This window comes from Delphinus delphis, chromosome 20 (genome assembly GCF_949987515.2).
Source record: "Delphinus delphis chromosome 20, mDelDel1.2, whole genome shotgun sequence".
Taxonomy (NCBI): Eukaryota; Metazoa; Chordata; class Mammalia; order Artiodactyla; family Delphinidae; genus Delphinus; species Delphinus delphis.
In genome coordinates, this window is record NC_082702.1 from 45563561 (window position 1) to 45583097 (window position 19537).

General features: G+C 41.9%; 1 protein-coding gene across 1 annotated transcript in view; it reads left to right on the forward strand.

Annotated features, from left to right (window-relative positions):
- Positions 1 to 19537, forward strand: part of HYDIN (HYDIN axonemal central pair apparatus protein) — a 432285-nt gene that overhangs the window by 251333 nt on the left and 161415 nt on the right. The window contains 2 exon segments of the mRNA XM_060000506.1: positions 2655 to 2798; positions 12421 to 12734. Of these exon segments, the coding sequence (XP_059856489.1) occupies positions 2655 to 2798; positions 12421 to 12734 (458 nt within the window).

Below are 19537 nucleotides of genomic sequence, written 5' to 3' on the forward strand. Positions count from 1 at the left end.
GCTTTCATTGCTGTTTTAAATTCTTCCTTTTTCAAGTAATCAGGAAAGATATTTACTGGCAACAGCTGTGCCAAAGTTGGTTGCATCATATTCTCTCTAAATGTAGCCATTCAGAGAACATTCAGTGAAGATTTATTGAATAGCTGTTCTGTGCAAGACATTACAGTATATGATAAATATGCAGCTTAGTTTCCTATTAGATTTTTTTTCCAAAGTACATAAACACTCATAAAAATGTGTGGGTAGTGTTCCTTTTCCTCTGTTTATATTCTTTTTTTTTTTTTAAAAAAAAAAAGCATATTCTTGTGTAAATGTATACTGTTTGAATTTATCACTAGAATAAAATAGCAAATATTTTGAATATGACAGTGACTTGTTGAATTTAAAGAATGAATTCAGTCATTACGCCCTATTTGTTTTTGTCCTTCTCTCCTTCCTCCCAAATATCACAAGTTTGAAATCTGTCCTACTACTGTATTCTTCATTGTTCATTTCCTGCTCACATTTCACTCCATATCAGGGACAATGAAGAAATGCGACTTCATTACCCAGGGTGTGCAGGAGACCTGTCTTGGTACACCCAATTATCCATTCTGTCTCCTTGTTTTTGGCTCAGGGCAGTGTATCTGATTTAGTACCTTAGACTTTAATGATACCAAGCCTGCCTATGGGAAGAATTTTTCTATAACCGTTTCCTCAGATTTGATCTGCTCTATAACTATTGTACCGTTCAGAAGCCACGGTACTATTGTACCGTTCAGAAGAGATAAAACCACATCTCTGTGGAATTGAAAAGGTCAATTGAAACTAGCAGTCAGTTTGCTTCATGAAGTCCAGAAGCAAATCCTGTCTTCTGATATTTGGCGAGACAAGCCAGAGAGAAAGGGTCATTTTAAAATAGAACGGGTTCTCTGTCCCTCGGCTCTTTCTCATCACTAACCTCTAAATGGTCTCTTGCCAAAACCAACCGAGTGTGGCTTCTTCACTTCAAAGCTACCTGCAGTGACACAGCAGCCTGGGGGGAAGGTCGAAAGTGCTGCTTCATCCCTCTCCAAACGGTAGTATGAAATCTGCAAGTGCAAGGTGAACCCAGTACCTATATTACCATGTTAGAGGGAAGGGAACAGTGGCAGCTGCTCGTCGTAAGTGCCAGACCGAACCTCCGAAAAAACTTTGGGAGTGCACAAGGGGCTAATGAGGTACAACCGAGGCAGGTGGCTCAAGCCAACTTTATGGACTGAATGTCTGTGTCCCCCAAAAATTCATACACCAAAGCCCTAATTCCGTATATGATCATGTTGTAAGTGGGGGCTTTGGGAAGGGATAGGGTCGTGGAGGTGGAGCCCTCATGAATGGGATTAGTGCCCTTATAAGAAAAGACAAGAGAGGTGATCTTTCTCTCAGGCATGTGAGGACACAGTGAGAAGACAGCTATCTACAAACCAAGAAGTGGGCTCTCACCAGACACTGGATGTGCTGGCACCTTGATCTTGGACTCCCCAGCCTCCAGAACTATGAGCCGTCAATGGCTGTTGTTTAAACCACTCAGTCTGTGATATTTGTTATAGCAGCCTGAACTGACTAAGACACCATGGACACTGGTCACCCAAGCTCGCTCAGAGCCAGTGGCTCCAGGAACCACAGTGGAAGAAAGACTATGCTGGACAAAGAAGCAGAGGCAGAGCAAAGCATGGAATCAGGAGGACTTAACTGAAATTGGAACAGGGAGAAAAGCAAATCAAAACAAATAGGTCTGGGAAAAATAGGCTAGAGTTGTTGGAAGAGCCAGGGAATGGGAGGGAGATTCTTTTTGGAGGCCAGAGACTGAGGTTTCCGGTCACTTCCTAGTGATATTAAAGGACCCCCTTTCCAAGGCACACAATAAACAATGTGGATCCCAATGTCAGAGTGAGAAAAATCCAGTCTGACCGGAAACTTCCAGCTTAAGATCCATTTATGATGTTTTCTACTGCTGAAAAATGAAATTTGATCTAACAGAGTGAACCATGCTTCTAAATCAACTCTCCCAGTGTTATCAAGAAAATTTTCAGGAAATAGTTATGAGCGTTTGTCAATATAGCAAGATAAATATATTTGCAAATTGGGTATTTTAAGCATGAAAAGAATATTGTGTAAGGAAAAAATGTTTTATTCACTGTAATGATACATGGGTTCTTCCATAACATATCATTCATTTATTAAACTTTGTTTTATGATGCTGTGGAAACTTCTGTAGTAACAGTTCTACCCAGAGGCATGGCTTATATAGGTTTTTTTAAACCAGGCAACAAGAAAGTAAGAAAATCTAATCTGTTTTCTGGCTTAAGTAGGATCTCTTCTAGTGAAATGGATACATAGATACATAGAAAATATCTATACATATATCTACATCTATATTAATCCCTCGTAGAGATTTAGATAAATCATTTGGAATGTATGGTGGACTACTGAGAAGTGAACCTATATAATATATAGATATAAATTATCTATATCTTGATAGATAGATGACAGATATAATATAAATCCATACATCTATAGATATAAATAGAGAGAATGCTAATTCTGCTGTTAACAATGAATATCAGACATTTGTTGCTAAAGGCTTACTGTGTTTACCATAAGCTGGTTTGTTTCCTCTTTTCTCTTTTTTGCAGAAACCTAACACTATCCTGGAACCTGATTACCAGCCCTTGGTCATGAAGAACATTTCCAACCTGCCTGTGAACGTGTTGCTCTCAACAAGTGGACCCTTCTTTATCTGCAAGGCTGATAAATCCCCACTGCCCTCAATTCCTGAGGTAACTGGACAGAGGGTGTCCTAACTCCTAGGGGGATGCTGCGTGTGTGATAAAAGAAGAGAATAGTACTGGTACACTGCCTAATTTCAGTCGAGAAAAATATAAAGAATCCAGGAAACAGAGAGGAAAAATCTAAAATGAGTCATAATATCAATAAATTCTGATATCAATTGGTAGGAAAACCATTATTTACAATGTGAGAGCTTCTTGCTCATTATTATGACCCTTTCCTTCCTGCCCATTATAACGAAGCTCAACTTTAGAAAACAGTGACTTCCCACTAATGAGAGGAAAGATCTTTTAATCCCCCTCAAGTCTGACTAAAACTCAAATTTGACCAAAACTCAAAGCCCCAACCCTAAACCAGCCAGCCCATCTCCAGATAGTGAGAAATGTGAACCAGGCTGAAGCAGGAGGCTGTGAGCTCCCCTGGCCACCAGTCTGGGGCAGGATGCAGTGTTCTCTGAACATTCCCACAAGATCATCCCCGTGATCCTTGGCTGGGCATGAGCACACCAGTGGGAATGGCTGGGCCCTGGGGCAGGTGGCACTGCAGAGCGGCAGGGAAGGAGGATTGAAGGAGAGACCAGCCCCACACCCCATGGTGTTCGGCCTCCCAGTCCAGGGAGATAGCTAATGGAGAAGTGATATAGAGGAGGAAGTGAGGGCAGGCAGCAATCGCAGGATCTCAGAAGAGGGAGCCTGGGACTTAAGGACATCTGCTATGAGCCACACTTGGGGAGACGGATCTTTGTGGAAGATGGGGGATAGAGCCACTGGGTGAGAGCGTGTTGCAGACAGTACTGCACTGCCACCCTCCCCTGCCCTTCCTTCCTCACTGATTCTTTAGTGGGTCTCATTCAAACATGATTTGGGGGAAAAAAATAGCTAAGATCTTTGAACAGAGAAATAAAAGGAGGAGATGATCATAAGCAAGAGGCAGTTGAAAACCTCCTGCAAGGGAACCTATGCCAGGAAGGAAACCCACAGTACAAACAGGGAGTTCTCTACAGTCTCACAGAAATTACAGGTGATATGACCTGTCTTTAAAAAGAGCTCAGGGACAAGATAAAGGTGTTCAAAGAGGAGATGAAGAGTGAACTCAAGAGCAGAGGAAAACAAATGGATGAGAAAATGAAAATTCAGGTATGAGCAGCTTTCTCTGTCTGGGTGGGAGGTTAGACCCATTCTTGTCCCTCCTGAAATGTTAATAAAAGTAGAAATGTTCAACAGGAAAGACACCCAGAGCAATAAAATAAAAGGGGAAGAGGAGGGTATAACCAAATAATGAGAGATTTAAACAAATTCTAGAAGATAGAATGAGGAAGGGAGTGGGTGGACAAAAAGGCATAAAGACCTGAAGCATGGAAAATTCACCAGTGAGGCTGCAAAGAAGTGGGAGTCATTCAGCCCAAGTAGCTTGGGCTTAGAGGCAACGAGTGGAGCAGAGGGCTGAAAACAGAGGGATTCTGTCTGTGCACCAGCCTGCTGTCCCTGCTGACCCCACTCAAAAGACATGGGCAGCTGACTCTTATCCCAAGACATAAAGATAAATGCTCTTCCCCAGAGAAACTTATCAAAACGTTCGGGGAAATTGAATGTTTCCTGTGTCAGTGTCGATACCCCAGAATAATCCCTGGTGTCTGAGTTGTGTGCATCACCTGATTTTCCCCTCTCTGCCCAAAAAAACTGTTCCATAGACCTGCTGTGCTACAGGAATTGAGAAACTGTGGCCTCGGGATTGTCGGGATGCCACGGTGGGTCAGGAACTGCTGTTTCTTGTAATAACTCTTGCAGTACATTTTGACCTTTTATCTTACTTGCACATATAACTTTAATGAAAAGCATACATATAATTTTAAAAATAAAGAACTTCTACAAATCAACAGGAAAAATACCAACAACCCAATAGAAAAATAGGCAAAGGAAATGAACAGAGAGTTCACAAAAAGAAAAAGAAAATAGCTTTTAAATATATGAGAATATGCCCAACTTTACTCATGTTGGAAGAAATGCAAATTAAAATTGCTATGAAACACATTATTTTTCCTATAAGATTGGCAAAGAGCAAAAATTGGATAATGCTTTGTGTTAGGGAGGGCATGTGGAAACAGGCATCCCCTAAGGTATTGAGGAAGTGTACATTGGAAGATAGTATGGCAGTAGCCGTCAACATTTTTTTTTTTTAAGTCATCAGTTTTATACACATCAGTGTATACATGTCAATCCCAATCGCCTAGTTCATCATACCACCAGCCCCAGCCCCCCACAGCTTTCCCCCCTTGGTGTCTATACGTTTGTTCTCTACATCTTTGTCTCAACTTCTGCCCTGCAAACTGGATCATCTGTACCATTTTTCTAGGTTCCACATATGTGTTAATATACGATATTTGTTCTTCTCTCTCTGACTTACTTCACTCTGTATGACAGTCTCTAGATCCATCCACATCTCAACAAATGACCCAATTTCATTCCTTTTTATGGCTGAGTAATATTCCATTGTATATATGTACCACATCTTCTTTATCCATTCATCTGTCAATAGACATTTAGGTTGCTTCCATGACCTGGCTCTTGTAAATACTGCTGCAATGAACATTGGGGTGCATGTGTCTTTTTGAATTATGGTTTTCTCTGGGTATATGCCTAGTAATGGGATTGCTAGATCATATGGTAATTCTATTTTTAGTTTTTTAAGGAACCTCCATACTGTTCTCCATAGTGGCTGTATCAATTTACATTCCCACCAACAGTGCAGGAGGGTTCCCTTTTCTCCATACCCTCTCCAGCATTTGTTGTTTGTAGATTTTCTGATCATGCCCATTCTAACTGGTGTGAGGTGACATTGTAGTTTTGATTTGCGTTTCTCTAATAATTAGTGATGCTGAGCAGCTTTTCATGTGCCTCTTGACCATCTGTATGTCTTCTTTGGAGAAATGTCTATTTAGGTCTTCAGCCCATTTTGGATTGGGTTGTTTGTTTTTTTAATATTGAGCTGCATAAACTGTTTATATATTATGGAGATTAATCCTTTGTCCGTTGATTCATTTCCAAATATTTTCTCCCATCCTGAGGGTTGTCTTTTCGTCTTGTTTATGGTTTCCTTTGCTGTGCAAAAGCATTTAAGTTTCATGAGGTCCCATTTTTTTATTTTTGTTTTTATTTCCATTACTCTAGGAGGTGGATCAAAGAAGATCTTGCTGTGATTAATGTCAAAGAGTGTTCTTCCTGTGTTTTTCTCTAAGAGTTTGATAGTGTCCAATCTTACATTTAGGGCTCTAACCCATTTTGAGTTTATTTTTGTGTATGGTGTTAGGGAGTGTTCTAATTTCAGTCTTTTACATGTAGCTGTCCAGTTTTCCCAGCACCACTTACTGAAGAGACTGTCTTTTCTCCATTGTATATCCTTGCCTCCTTTGTCATAGATTAGTTAACCATAGGTTCATGGGTTTATCTCTGGGCTTTCTATCTTGTTCCATTGATCTATATTCCTGTTTTTGTGCCAGTACCATATTGTCTTGATTACTGTAGCTTTGTAGTATAGTCTGAAGTCAGGGAGTCTGATTCCTCTTGAGTTTTTATCCCTCAAGACCGCTTTGGCTATTCGGGGTCTTTTGTGTCTCCATACAAATTTTAAGATTTTTTGTTCTAGTTCTGTAAAAAATGCCATTTTTAATTTCATAGGGATTGCATTGAATCTGTAGATTGCTTTGGGTAATAGAGTCATTTTCACAATATTGATTCTTCCAATCCAAGAACATAGTATATCTCTCCATCTGTTGGTATCATCTTTAATTTCTTTCGTCAGTGTCTTATAGTTTTCTGCATACAGGTCTTTTCCCTCCTTAGGTAGATTTATTCCTAGGTATTTTACTCTTTTTGTTGCAGTGGTAAATGGGAGTGTTTCCTTAATTGCTCTTTCAGATTTTTCATCATTAGTGTATAGGAATGCAAGAGATTTCTGTGCTTTAATTTTGTATCCTGCAACTTTACCAAATTCATTGATTGCTCTGGTGGTTTTCTGGTGGCATCTTTAGGATTCTCTATGTATAGTATCATGTCATCTGCAGACAGTGACAGTTTTACTTCTTCTTTTACAATTTGTATTCCTTTTATTTCTTTTTCTCCTCTGATTGCCGTGGCTAGGACTTCCAAAACTATGTTGAATAATAGTGGCGAGAGTGGACAACCTTGTCTTCTTCCTCATCTTAGAGGAAATGCTCTCAGTTTTTCACGTTTGAGGATGATGTATGCTGTGGGTTGCTCGGATTTGGCCTTTATTATGTTGAGGTAGTTTCCCTCTATGCCCACTTTCTGGAGAGTTTTTATCATAAATGGGGGTTGAATTTTGTCAAAAGCTTTTTCTGCATCTATTGAGATGATCATATGGTTTTTATTCTTCAATTTGTTAATATGGTGTATCACGTTGATTGATTTGCGTATATTGAAGAATCCTCGCAACCCTGGGATAAATCCCACTTGATCATGGTGTATGATCCTTTTAATGTGTTGTTGGATTCTGTTTGCTAGTATTTTGTTGAGGATTTTTACATCTATATTCATCAGTGATATTGGTCTGTAATTTTCTTTTTTTGTAGTATCTTTGTGTGGTTTTGGTATCAGGGTGATGGTGGCCTCATAGAATGAGTTTGGGAGTGTTCCTTCCTCTGCAATTTTTGGAAGAGTTTGAGAAGGATGGGTGTTAGCGCTTCTGTAAATGTTTGATAGAATTCACCTGTGAAGCCATCTGGTCCTGGACTTTTGTTTGTTGGAAGATTTTAAATCGCAGTTTCAATTTCATTTCTTGTGATTGGTCTGTTCATATTTTCTATTTCTTCCTGGTTCAGTCTTGGAAGGTTATACCTTTCTAAGAATTTGTCCATTTCTTCCAGGTTGTCCATTTTATTGGTGTAGAGTTGTTTGTAGTAGTCTCCGAGGATGCTTTGTATTTCTGCAATGTGTGTTGTAACTTCTTTTTCATTTCTAATTTTATTGATTTGAGTCCTCTCCCTCTTTTTCTTGATGAGTCTGGCTAATGGTTTATCAATTTTGTTTATCTTCTCAAAGAACCAGCTTTTAGTTTTATTGATCTTTGCTATTGTTTTCTTCATTTCTATTTCATTTATTTCTGCTCTGATTTTTATGATTTCTTTCCTTCTGCTAACTTTGGGTTTTGTTTCTTCTTCTTGCTCTAGTTCCTTTAGGTGTAAGGTTAGATTGTTTATTTGAGATTTTTCTTGTTTCTTGAGGTAAGCTTGTATAGCTATAAACTTCCCTCTTAGAACTGCTTTTGCTGCATCCCATAGGTTTTGGATTGTCGTGTTTTCATTGTCATTTGTCTCTCTATATTTTTTAATTTCCTCTTTGATTTCTTCAGGGATCTCTTGGTTATTTAGTAGTGTATTGTTTAGCTTCCATGTGTTTGTGTTTTTTACGTTTTTTTTCCCTGTAATTGATTTCTAATCTCATACCATTGTTGTCAGAAAAGATGCTTGATATGATTTCAATTTTCCTAAATTTACTGAGGCTTGATTTGTGACCCAAGATGTGATCTATCCTGGAGAATGTTCCATGCACACTTGAGAAGAAAGTGTAATCTGCTGTTTTTGGATTGAATGTCCTATAAATATCAATTAAATCTATCTGGTCTATTATGTCATTTAAAGCTTCTGTTTCCTTATTTATTTTCATATTGGGTGATCTGTCCATTGGTGTAAGTGAGGTGTTAAAGTCCCCCACTATTATTGTGTTACCGTCGATTTCCTCTTTTATAGTTGTTAGCAGTTGCCTTATGTATTGAGGTGCTCCTATGTTGAGTGCATATATATTTATAATTGTTATATCTTCTTCTTGGATTGATCCCTTGATCATTATGTACTGTCCTTCCTTGTAACATTCTTTATTTTAAAGTCTATTTTATCTGATATGAGTATTGCTACTCCAGGTTTCTTTTGATTTCCATTTGCATGCAATATCCTTTTCCATCGCCTCACTTTCAGTCTGTATGTGTCCCTAGGTCTGAAGTTGGTCTCTTGTAGACAGCACATATATGGGTCTTGTTTTTGTATCCATTCAGGGAGCCTATGTCTTTTGGTTGGAGCATTTAATCCATTCACGTTTAAGGTAATTATTGATATGTATGTTCCTGTGACCATTTTCTCAATTGTTTTGGGTTTGTTTTTGTAGGTCTTTTTTTCTCTTGTGTTTCCCACTTAGAAAAGTTCCTTTAGCATTTGTTGTAGAGCTGTTTTGGTGGTGCTGAATTCTCTTAACTTTTGCTTGTCTGTAAAGCTTTTCATTTCTCCATTGATTCTGAATGAGATCCTTACCAGGAAGAGTAATCTTGGTTGTAGGTTCTTCCCTTTCATCACTTTAAGGATATCATGCCACTCTCTTCTGGTTTGTAGAGTTTCTGCTGAGAAATCAGCTGTTAACCTTACGGGAGTTCCCTTGTATGTTATTTGTCATTTTCCCTTGCTGCTTTCAATAATTTTTCTTTGTCTTTAATTTTTGCCAGTTTGATTACTATGTGTCTCAGCGTGTTTCTCCTTGGGTTTATCCTGTATGGGACTCGCTGCGATTCCTGGACTTAGGTGGCTATTTCCTTTCCCATGTTAGGGAAGTTTTCTACTATAATCTCTTCACATATCTTCTCTGGTCCTTTCGCTCTCTCTTGTCCTTCTGGGACCCCTATAATGCGAATGTTGTTGCGTTTAATGTTGTCCCAGAGGTCTCTTAGGCTGTCTTCATTTCTTTTCATTCTTTTTTCTTTATTCTGTTCTGCAGCAGTGAATTCCACCATTGTGTCTTCCAGGTCACTTATCCGTTCTTCTGCCTCAGTTATTCTGCTATTGATTCCTTCTAGTGTATTTTTCATTTCAGTTATTGTATTGTTCATCTCTTTTTTTTCTTTAATTCTTCTAGGTCTTTGTTAAACATTTCTTTCATCTTCTCGATCTTTGCCTCCATTTTCTTTCCGAGGTCCTGGATCATCTTCCCTATCGTTATTCTGAATTCTTTTTCTGGAAGGTTAACCATCTCCACTTCATTTAGTTGTTTTTCTGGGGTTTTATCTTGTTCCTTCATCTGGTACATAGCCCTCTGCCTTTTCATCTTGTCTGTCTTTTTGTGAATGTGGTTTTCCTTCCACAGGCTGCAGGATTGTAGTTCTTCTTGCTTCTGCTGTCTGCCCTCTGGTGGATGAGGGTATCTAAGAGGCTTTTGCAAGTTTCCTGATGCCATCAACATTTTAAATGCCCCTACCCTTTGATCTAGTCATTCGACTCCTAGGAATTTATCCTATAGACATAGACACAATATACAAGGATATTCATTGCAACATTGATTATAAGAACAAAAGACTGGGAGCTAATACCTATCAATAGGAGATTGATTAAATAAACGATGGCAGAATTCAATGATGGAGTAAAATGCAGTTGTTAAAAGGAATGAGGCAACTCCATATGCACTGATTAATTATCCTCCAGTGGAAAAAGTACAGAACAGGAGTGCCTGTGTGTAAACAATAACACATATATGAACGTGGGTTTATAGTCACGCATTATCTTTATATTCATACAAGGACAGGTAAGATACTTGTGTAGCCTTGGTTACCTCAGGGGAGGGGAACAGTTGGCTTGAGGGGAGGGGAGATGGGCACAAGGGTAACATGCTTTTCATTGTCCTATCTATTCAAAAATAAAAATGAAATATTTTTTAAAAAAATAAGGCCACACCTTGTCCTAGGACAAAATGATATAGAATATTCAACAGGGAGACATACCTTAGTGAAGTTACCAGCCTTATTGATGTCCAAAGAATTCTATGCCTTCTAAGCAGTAAAGAAGAGACCCACCAAGGGAGGATTTTAGACTAACCTTGGACTTCTCCACACTTTTTGATCAATTCTCTTGATCATAAAGGGATTGTAGTAATAATTGGCATTTATATACCATACACTATATGCTAGGCACTGCTCTGAACGCATCACAAATATATTAACTCATTTCATCCTCTTAAAAAAAGTTAGGTACTATTATTGCCCCTGTTTTACAGATGGAGAAACTGGGGGCTAGGAAGGCCAAGCAAGTTTGCCCAAGTTCACAGAGCTAGTAACTGGCAGAGGGAGGATTTGAACCCAAGCAGTCTGGCTTCAGAGTCCACGATCTTACAATTAATATCTCTTGTATAAGAAATTTTCTTCAGTTTTTTTTTTTATTTCAAACATGATTTTTTAAAATAAATTAGTCTAATTCCATTTTTGTAAAATTTTATTTATCTATCTGTCATGCTTGGACTAATGTTTTACCAAATGTGAACTCTGAGAAATAATATCTTGTAAAGTTTTGAATGAATTTCTAACTTCTTCTTTGTGCTTTTGTATATAATATAAAATGTTGTGGACATGTATCATTTCCACAAAACAACAAAGTCATTCCTCTGGGGGAAGAAGTGTTTAAGTCAATCTCCAAGATATTTAAACACCAAGCATTGCGATGCCTAGTGCTGCAGATACCATGGTCTACAAGAATGACTTCTAAATTGTGGCAAGCTACCTGGGCCAAGTGGCCAGCGAGCCTTTCAGAGGGGATTAGCCAACCGAGGAGTCATTACCCTCTGACTCTTGAATCCGGTGATTCGCTTTATCAGCTGAAACCATCTGATCGTGTCACTGAAGTGCACAGTTAAATACCTGAACCTTCAAACTCAGTGGAGAGGAAAGTGCTCTGTAAACAGATTTGTTACTGTGCGCATTCTTCCTTACTGCCTCAGGGCACTTTCTGCAAAACCAGGAGGTGGCTTTCATGCCGATTAAATGTGGGGATTAAGCGATTCCTAAAAAAGCCAACTCAGAGCCAGGCTTTCTATGGGAAGACCACTTTCTGTGGCCTTGGCATCAAGGAACACATGGGGATTTGAATCAAAGAGAGAAAAGAACAAACACAATCTACCGAACAAACTCTGTACGGCTCTGGAGTGTCATTTTAAGTTGAATAGAAAGCAGTGGAAAGTGGATACCACTATGCTGAAGAGTTAGAATTGGAGACGTTAGAAAAGAAATTAAATTACCTAATCCATCCCTTTCTGGGTCACCCTCTACAGAGCCCCTCCACCATGGGGTCCTTTAGAAAGCCTTTTTAAAATTTTCTTAAGCAAAGAACTTTTCCCACTTATCTAGGAAGAACGTTTTACAATCTAATTTATTTTCAGTTAAGAATATTTCATAATAATTATTCATTGCAGATTTTCCTTTTACAACTCCTCAATCCTTACAACCTCACAACGCTTATCAACATCTCTTTTTTCAAATCATTTTTCTTCAAATTTTTCTTGCTTTCATTTTCAACTAAAAAATATATATGTGTGTAAGTGCATAGAGATAGATAGATATGGGTAGATATAGATATCGATAGCGATACACTAGCTGTTTAACTATGTAAAGTGTGGTTACATAGTTATGGATAAAGTGTATATATACGTATTTCCTACTAATCTGTGTGTCTGTATGTATATGTGTGTGCATATATATATATATGTATATAACTTTGGTTGTCCTATTTCATGTATCAGGTTGGAAATGCACAGTATGGAGGTTGGTAATTCCCCATTATCTTGTTTGTAGCCTATTAAACTGGAGATGGGTGAAGAAAAAGACCTGCTAGTCAAATTCAACCCTTTCTATAAAAACGATTTGAATACCTGGGTGGCAGAAGAAGTTCTAGAAATCAAGTATGTGGAGCATCCCCAAGTGGACAGCCTGCACCTGCGTGGAGAAGTGAATTACCCCAACCTCACCTTTGAGACCATGGAGCTGGATTTTGGCTGTATCCTGAACGATACTGAGGTGATCCGCTACATCACAGTCACCAACTGCAGCCCCCTGGTTGTGAAGTTTCGCTGGTTCTTCCTGGTGGATGATGAGGAAAATCAGATAAGGTACCAACTTGCGTGGCAATCCTGCAGAGCTCTCCCCTGCTCTTCATTTTTTTCTCCTTCGGGCTTTGCACTTTGTTTCCTGTATTCTGAGTACTGGTCTTTCATGAATACTTTCACTTCCAACAACTAATCATTGACAGAAGGAACAAAGAGCCATGGTCCATCCTAGGTTTCCAAACAGGAAAAGCAGATAAAACATCTTTGAAAGCCCCAATTGCCACCAAATTAACAAAGTGATATCCCTAAGCCTGCTCTAATTTTGAATCTAGTGGTTGGATCATTAGAAATTTATCACTAAAAATAGTCTTCATAGAGTTTCCTTAATAAGCATTTGAAACCCAAAGTACGAATTGAGCAGGGTGATACATGAGATGTGTGCTGCCCTGAGCTCTACCTTCTGCATATTTCAGTGGGTTCCATTATGGCCCATATATGTACGTATGTATATAAATATATACTTATGTACAAAATAGTGGGAGGTGGTGAGCGCCGGAAGGGAAAAGCTGTCTTTACAATATTTGGGTTTAGAAGAGTCTTTCCTGTTCAATTAGAAGCTAAAGCCAACTTAATTTGGAAAACACTCCCTTAAAGAACTAGGAACAGCCTATTTCAGTCAAGCCTCAATAACAGTTTCATGTGGGTCAAAAGCCATGTTGTTGGCCAGGATGGATGGGCCTGTGCATATTTCCTTATTGGATGTTTGGACAGCTCGGTTTTCAACACCTGAATTTTGAATGGCCATTCTTAACTGGGAAAGTCTCATGTTATTTCTAGGCCGGTCGATGCTTCCTGTACACTATCCTCATCTTGTGTATGATAGCCATCCTTTCTTTCCTGTGCCTGTTTCCATGGTAACTATGGCTTGCTCTGGATGTCTTCCATAAACATCTGATGATGACCCGGTGTAGCACCGAAGCCAGTTCTGGGCCTGAGTGATGGAGCCTGCTCATTAGGTGCCAATGACTGTTGAGGTGTGGGATGAAATTCTGTAGATGGTGAACATTTAAAATAATTATGGAAAAATCAGCCAACCTGACCTAATGAGTTTCGAACACCAGATTGTGTGAAGTTATTCTGATGGAACACAGCTAAATGAGATTTTTCTATCTGGGAGCAAGGGACATGCTTTATTTTTTTTTTTTATTTTCGAGAGGCCATTTCCATAATTAAAATGATGACATTTTGAAAATGTTCTTGGCCAGTACTGGAGATGATACACTTAATTTTTCATTGGCTTAAGCACTCATTTAACCATATTTTTCCTTTCTTCTTTATCTTCTAATATCTTGATACTCAGCCTCTGCTTATATTTCATTTGTTCATTCATTCATTCATTCAGAGAGTCACTCAGAAACCATTTGATAAGTGGCTCTTATGCACCAGATAATGGGTGAGGTATCAGGGATACAGAAGTGAGTAAGACATGATCACTGGACTGAGGCTATTGGGGAAACGGATGTGTAAACCATGACACATGATAGTGCCAGCCTCTGAGGGATGCCGGGGGAATGAATGCTTGCAGGAGTCAGAGAAGGCTGCACTGAGAGGCACGGTTAAATGCTCCAGATGGAGAAGCAGGGAAACATTCTCAGTAACAGGAATAGCATGTATATAAGTTCGGATTCATGGATTCTGTTGCAAGTGACAAGAAACCTGACCCTAAGTAAAAATGAAAAGCAGGGACTTCCCTGGTGGTGCAGTGGTTAAGAATCTGCCTGCCAATGCAGGGGACACAGGTTTGAGCCCTGGTCCGGGAAGATCCCACATGCCGCAGAGCAACTAAGACCGTGAGCCACAACTACTGAGCCTGCACTCTAGGGCCCACGACCAACAACTACTGAGCCCGCGTGCCTAGAGCCCGTGCTCCACAACAAGAGAAGCCACCGCAATGAGAAGCCCACACACCGTAACGAAGAGTAGCCCCCGCTCACCACAACTAGAGAAAGCCTGCACACAGCAATGACGACCCAATGCAGCCAAAAAACAAATAAATAAAATTTTTTAAAAATTTTTTTCTAAAAAAAAAAATGAAAAGCAAAGTTCATTCACTGGTTCCCACAACTCAAAAGTTCAAGTTCATTCTGGCTTCTGGCCTGGCTTAAAGCAAGGACTCAAACAGTGTTGCTGGAGCCAGGGTCCCTGTCTCAGCTCTGCTCTCCGTCATGAGTTAGCCGCGTTCTCAGATCAGCTTTTCTCCCATGGTCACCAAGTGCTGCCAGCACTCCTGGGGCCATGTCTGTGCAGATTCTGAGCCACTGAAAAGGAACATGAGCCTTGGTCCCAGAACTTCCAGGAGATGCACTCTGATGGGACCATCTTAATCACCTTTCCTGTCCCCTCCCCTCACCGGTCACCATCAGGGGAGGGTGAAGCTCTTGATTAGCATTGGCCTGGCCGTGTGCCCCACGCCAAGCGCTGCAGTGATGACCTCAGAACCACATGGACTGAAGGGGTGGGAGTGGGGCAGATCTCCAGGCAAAAAACTGCAATATAGGAGAAGGAATGCGGGAGAGGCAGGTGGCACGCCCCTATCAGTGTCCACAGGGGACCCGTCAGTGCAGCCACAGTGCAGACTTCATCAATGGGGGGCAGTCTGGGGAGGCGAGTCTGGGCAGGTAGGTTGGCAGCAGTGTGTGAGAGGCCTGGTATTCCATGATAAGGCACTTAGACTCTTTCTTGGAGGCAGTGGTGAGATTTGTAATCAGGAGAGTGACAGAGTCAGGTTTTTTCAGAAAGATAACCCTTAGCAGCATTCAGCACAGTTGTCCAACCCCTCCTTCCTGAAACACATTCCTTTCATGGCTTGAATAGCACCATACTCTCCTGCTTTTCCTCTTGTCCCCTCGACTGACTACTTCTCAGCGCTCGGCCAGCAGCAACTCTGCTGCAGTTGTAGGACGCAGGGCTCCCTCCTAGGCTGTCTCCTCTTCCTGGAGTTGCATTTACCGACAGCTTCACTTAGCCCCGGTTGCAGAGGCTTCTGAATGCGTTTCTCCACCGAGACCCCTCGGAGTTCCAAGTGCATCACCCTCTTGACGTCTCCTCCTGGATGTCTCGCAGGTGGCTCGTGTCCAGCGTACCCCACTCCAGTCTCAGGCTCTCCCCTGCCCCCTCCCTGCCTCTCCTACAGGGCCCTTGTCCCAGTAAATGACATCACTGTCCTGGGAGGCATCCAGATTCCCTCCTCTCCCTTACCCCATGCATCAAATCCATCACCAAGTTCTACCTATTACACCTAAAAACCTTTCATTCCCATCTCCACGGTGGTTACCCTAGTTGAAGCCCCGATTGCTCCTGCCTGGACAGTTGTGACAGCCCCTGACTGGGCTCTCTGCCTCCACTCCTGTACCACAGTCCATCACCCCCTCAGCAGACAAGCGATGAGCATGTCACTGCCCTGCTTTTCAGCTTTGAAGGACGCCCATGCTTCTTGGGATAAAGTACAAAATATTCACTGTGTTCTTCAAGGCTCAGCTGCCCCTATGCTGCCCCTGAATTCCTCTCCAACTTCTTCTCACTTTGCTCTCCCCTTACCACACTGACTTCTTTCTGTTTACCCACCATGCCGGCCTCTTTCCCTGCCCAGTGGTGGTTTGCTGTCTAACTGCCCTCTCTCTACTGGACGCTCTCGCCTCTCCTCACCTAGTTAGCCCTGCTGCCTCACTAAGTCTTCAGCTTAAACCTCCTTCCCCAGGAAGCCTTCTCCGAGACCCTGCCCTACCCAAGGTCCCCTGTTACAGGCACCAGTAGCCTATCTCCTTGGTGACTCATCACATTTGCAGCTATGGCTAATGGTCAACTTCCTAGCTGGTGCTTAATCCCCATGAGACTAGGGAGCACATCTGTTCTGTTGCCTCTGGATCCCAGAGCCCAGCACAGTCCATAGCACAGTCCTCAAAAGGTATTTTCTAGTTAATCAACTGCTCTCCCTGCCCCTGGTGTTTGTAGTGAGAGGAGAGTCATTTCATAACTGGTTTAACATTCTTTTCTGTTGGCTTCCTGGCACCTGCCAAATGGAAAGGTTCAAGGCATAAATATCACCTTGAAGAGAAAAAACAATGCCACTTGCTGTCTAGACATGCTCTGTCTGTGCAGCCCGTCAGAAAAACATGAACCACTCATTGGCTAAAGGTCACTTTTATCAGATATACCAACACAAACCTTTCTTTTCCAATCAGAATTCTTCTAAGCCTCACAACCAGTAAAAGAAACAAAAGCATAAAAGAAGTTTTCTTCTTCTTTTATTAGGCAGGATATGAGGAGGCCTAGACTCTCAACATTCCTGCCTGTCACAACACGTATACATCACACGTGTGTGTGTGCGTGCACATGTGGGAGCGTGTGTGTGCACGTACATGTGTACATGCATGTCTGTGCATTTGGGAATGAGTGTGCGTGTTTGTGTGTGTGTGTGTGTGATTTTGTAGGGAATTCTGACTCAGACATTCAAAGCATCTCTCTTGTTTGAGCATATTTTTGGTTCCAAGTTGGCCCTCATGTCACACATAAGAACAAAGAGAGAAGTAAAGTGGGCAAGGGTGTTAGGTAAGCACTCCCTAAGCCAGTCATTGCCTTAGAAACCCACTCATCCATGCGAGTCCACGTGCATGACAGAGTTCTAGACTGAGTTTGATAGATAACAGTCCACGCGCTCACAGTACGCAAGTAATGAGGAAGCTGGGAGGACATATCGGGCCTGGGCATGGCTGCCGGCACAACAGCACTGCAGAAACATGCCCTTTCTTCGGCCTAACTGCTTAGCCGGATAAGAGCACGATGCTTTGTGGCATCTCTGTGAAAGGGGAGCACAGGGAAGCCGACACTGAAACCAGGCTTTGCTTTTAAGAGACCAGAGAGAGAACCAAGCAGATGCTGGCTCAGCTGGCGTCTATGCCCAGACTCAGAGCTGCAAGCTGAGGCAGTGTTAGAACTTGGAGCATGTGGGCCGCATGATCCCCAAGGACAGCTTTGCCTTTTTGCTTCTGAATCAGATTATAAATAAACCAAATTCAAGAGCCTAAGGGAGCCCAGCCTGACAGCAAAGGAACGTGTGTTGTTCTCACACTGATTTTTTTGTGATGAGCATCAGTTGTCCAATATTGTGATTGGAAGAGGAGGGTGGAAGGGCTGGAAGTGGGGTGGAGGGTCCTTATCGCCTGGATGCTTCTGTCTGTCTCTTCATCACCCCTCAACTTCTCTTGCTTTGAAAGTGGAACTTCTTAAAGACATGGTATCAGTGGTAGTTGAGGTCCTGGGCTGTGGAATAAGACATGGCTGGTTAGAATCCCAGCTCTGTCCTAAACACATGACCCCGTGCCCTGGCTTACTTACCTGTAAAATGGGGATAATGCAGAAACCGAAAAGACTTGCTGTGAGCACTAAATATTTATAAAGTGCATGTGTCTTTGAGATAACACATGAAAGAAAAATCTGAACTTGGTGGCTGTTTTCAGGTCTCAAAGGGTCCCTTCTTCTCCATTCCTTCTCACCAAGTGCTGCTAAGTGAAGCACTCCCCAGGATCCTAAAGTGTTGGAACCATAGGGTCCTTAGACACCAACATGATGGACTCAGCCCCTTTTCCTTCTGAAGGTTAGAAAATTCCTTTCCTGTACCAGGCCACATTCATCAAGGCTGAAGCCAGGCCCTCAAAGGCCACACTCCATGTGTGGTCAGGAGGGCCAGGCCCAGAGTGCCCTCTGCCTTCCCCACCACTCCTCCCTGCAGCCAGGTAAGCCCAGACCCATGATCAAGGACCTGCCCCTGCTTTGCCCAAGGGCCCAATCAAGGAAACAAAAATGTTTAGGGGGAAAATAAAACATGGTTCTTTATTTTTCTTTCAAAAAAAATAATAATTTTATCAAATCCCATGGGTCAGGCACTGGGCATCCTTGCACCCCAGCCTTCCAGGGCTGCTCAGTGTGCTAAGAGCCTGGCCTCTAAGGCAGCCTTCTACTCAGCCACCTGCCCCATGTGACCTTGATGGATGCCTGAGGGTCCCTGAGCCTCGGCTTCCTTGTCTGAAATGAGGGTGATTATAACAGCATCTCCCACATAATGGTTGTGGTGAGGATTGTCTCAGCCCCTACTGCAGAGCTCTTGGATCTGTGTGTCACATAATAAGTGCTCAGTAAGTGTCAGGTGTTACGGCCATTCCTTTATTGAGGAAATTGAGTGGATTGGCACCCCTGTAATGCTAATACAGGACCTATTTGAGAAGCAGAATCCTGGAGGTGGCTTGGAAACATCTCCTGGAATCAGTCAGAAGCCATTTCAGGACACAGAGAGGCCTCACGGGGTCTGAGGGCCGCAGGTGTCTCTTGCTAGCTTGAGCTTCTGTCCCTTCAATAAATATCCCTCTGTCTTCCCCACAGGCCCTGCACCTCTCAGAATCCTTCAAGCTTCTGCAGTTGTATTTTTTTTTTCCACCTCCCAGAGAAGTTTGGATAAGAGACAAAAGTGAGCGTGGAGCCTGGGGTCTAGAGGGAAAGCAGTTCTGATGAGGGAGCAAAAAGGGTCAAAAGAGGGAACAGAAGTGGCCACAGCTGTCCTCAGGCAAAGTGCCAAGTCAAGTTCTTATGCCCCTCCCATCCCCTTTCTTCCCTAACTCTCCCCCTGCTTGTACTTGAGCCAGAATGACAGTTTAACAGCCCAAAGAATGAACCCAGTGCAAACAGGAGCTAGCCCCCTCGCCTGTATTAGTTTCCTATTGCTGCTGTAACAAATCACCATAAGCTGATGCTGGCAGGAAGTAGACAGCACGCCTAAAGGATTAGTCTAGATGAGATGAAGAAAGGTAGCAGAG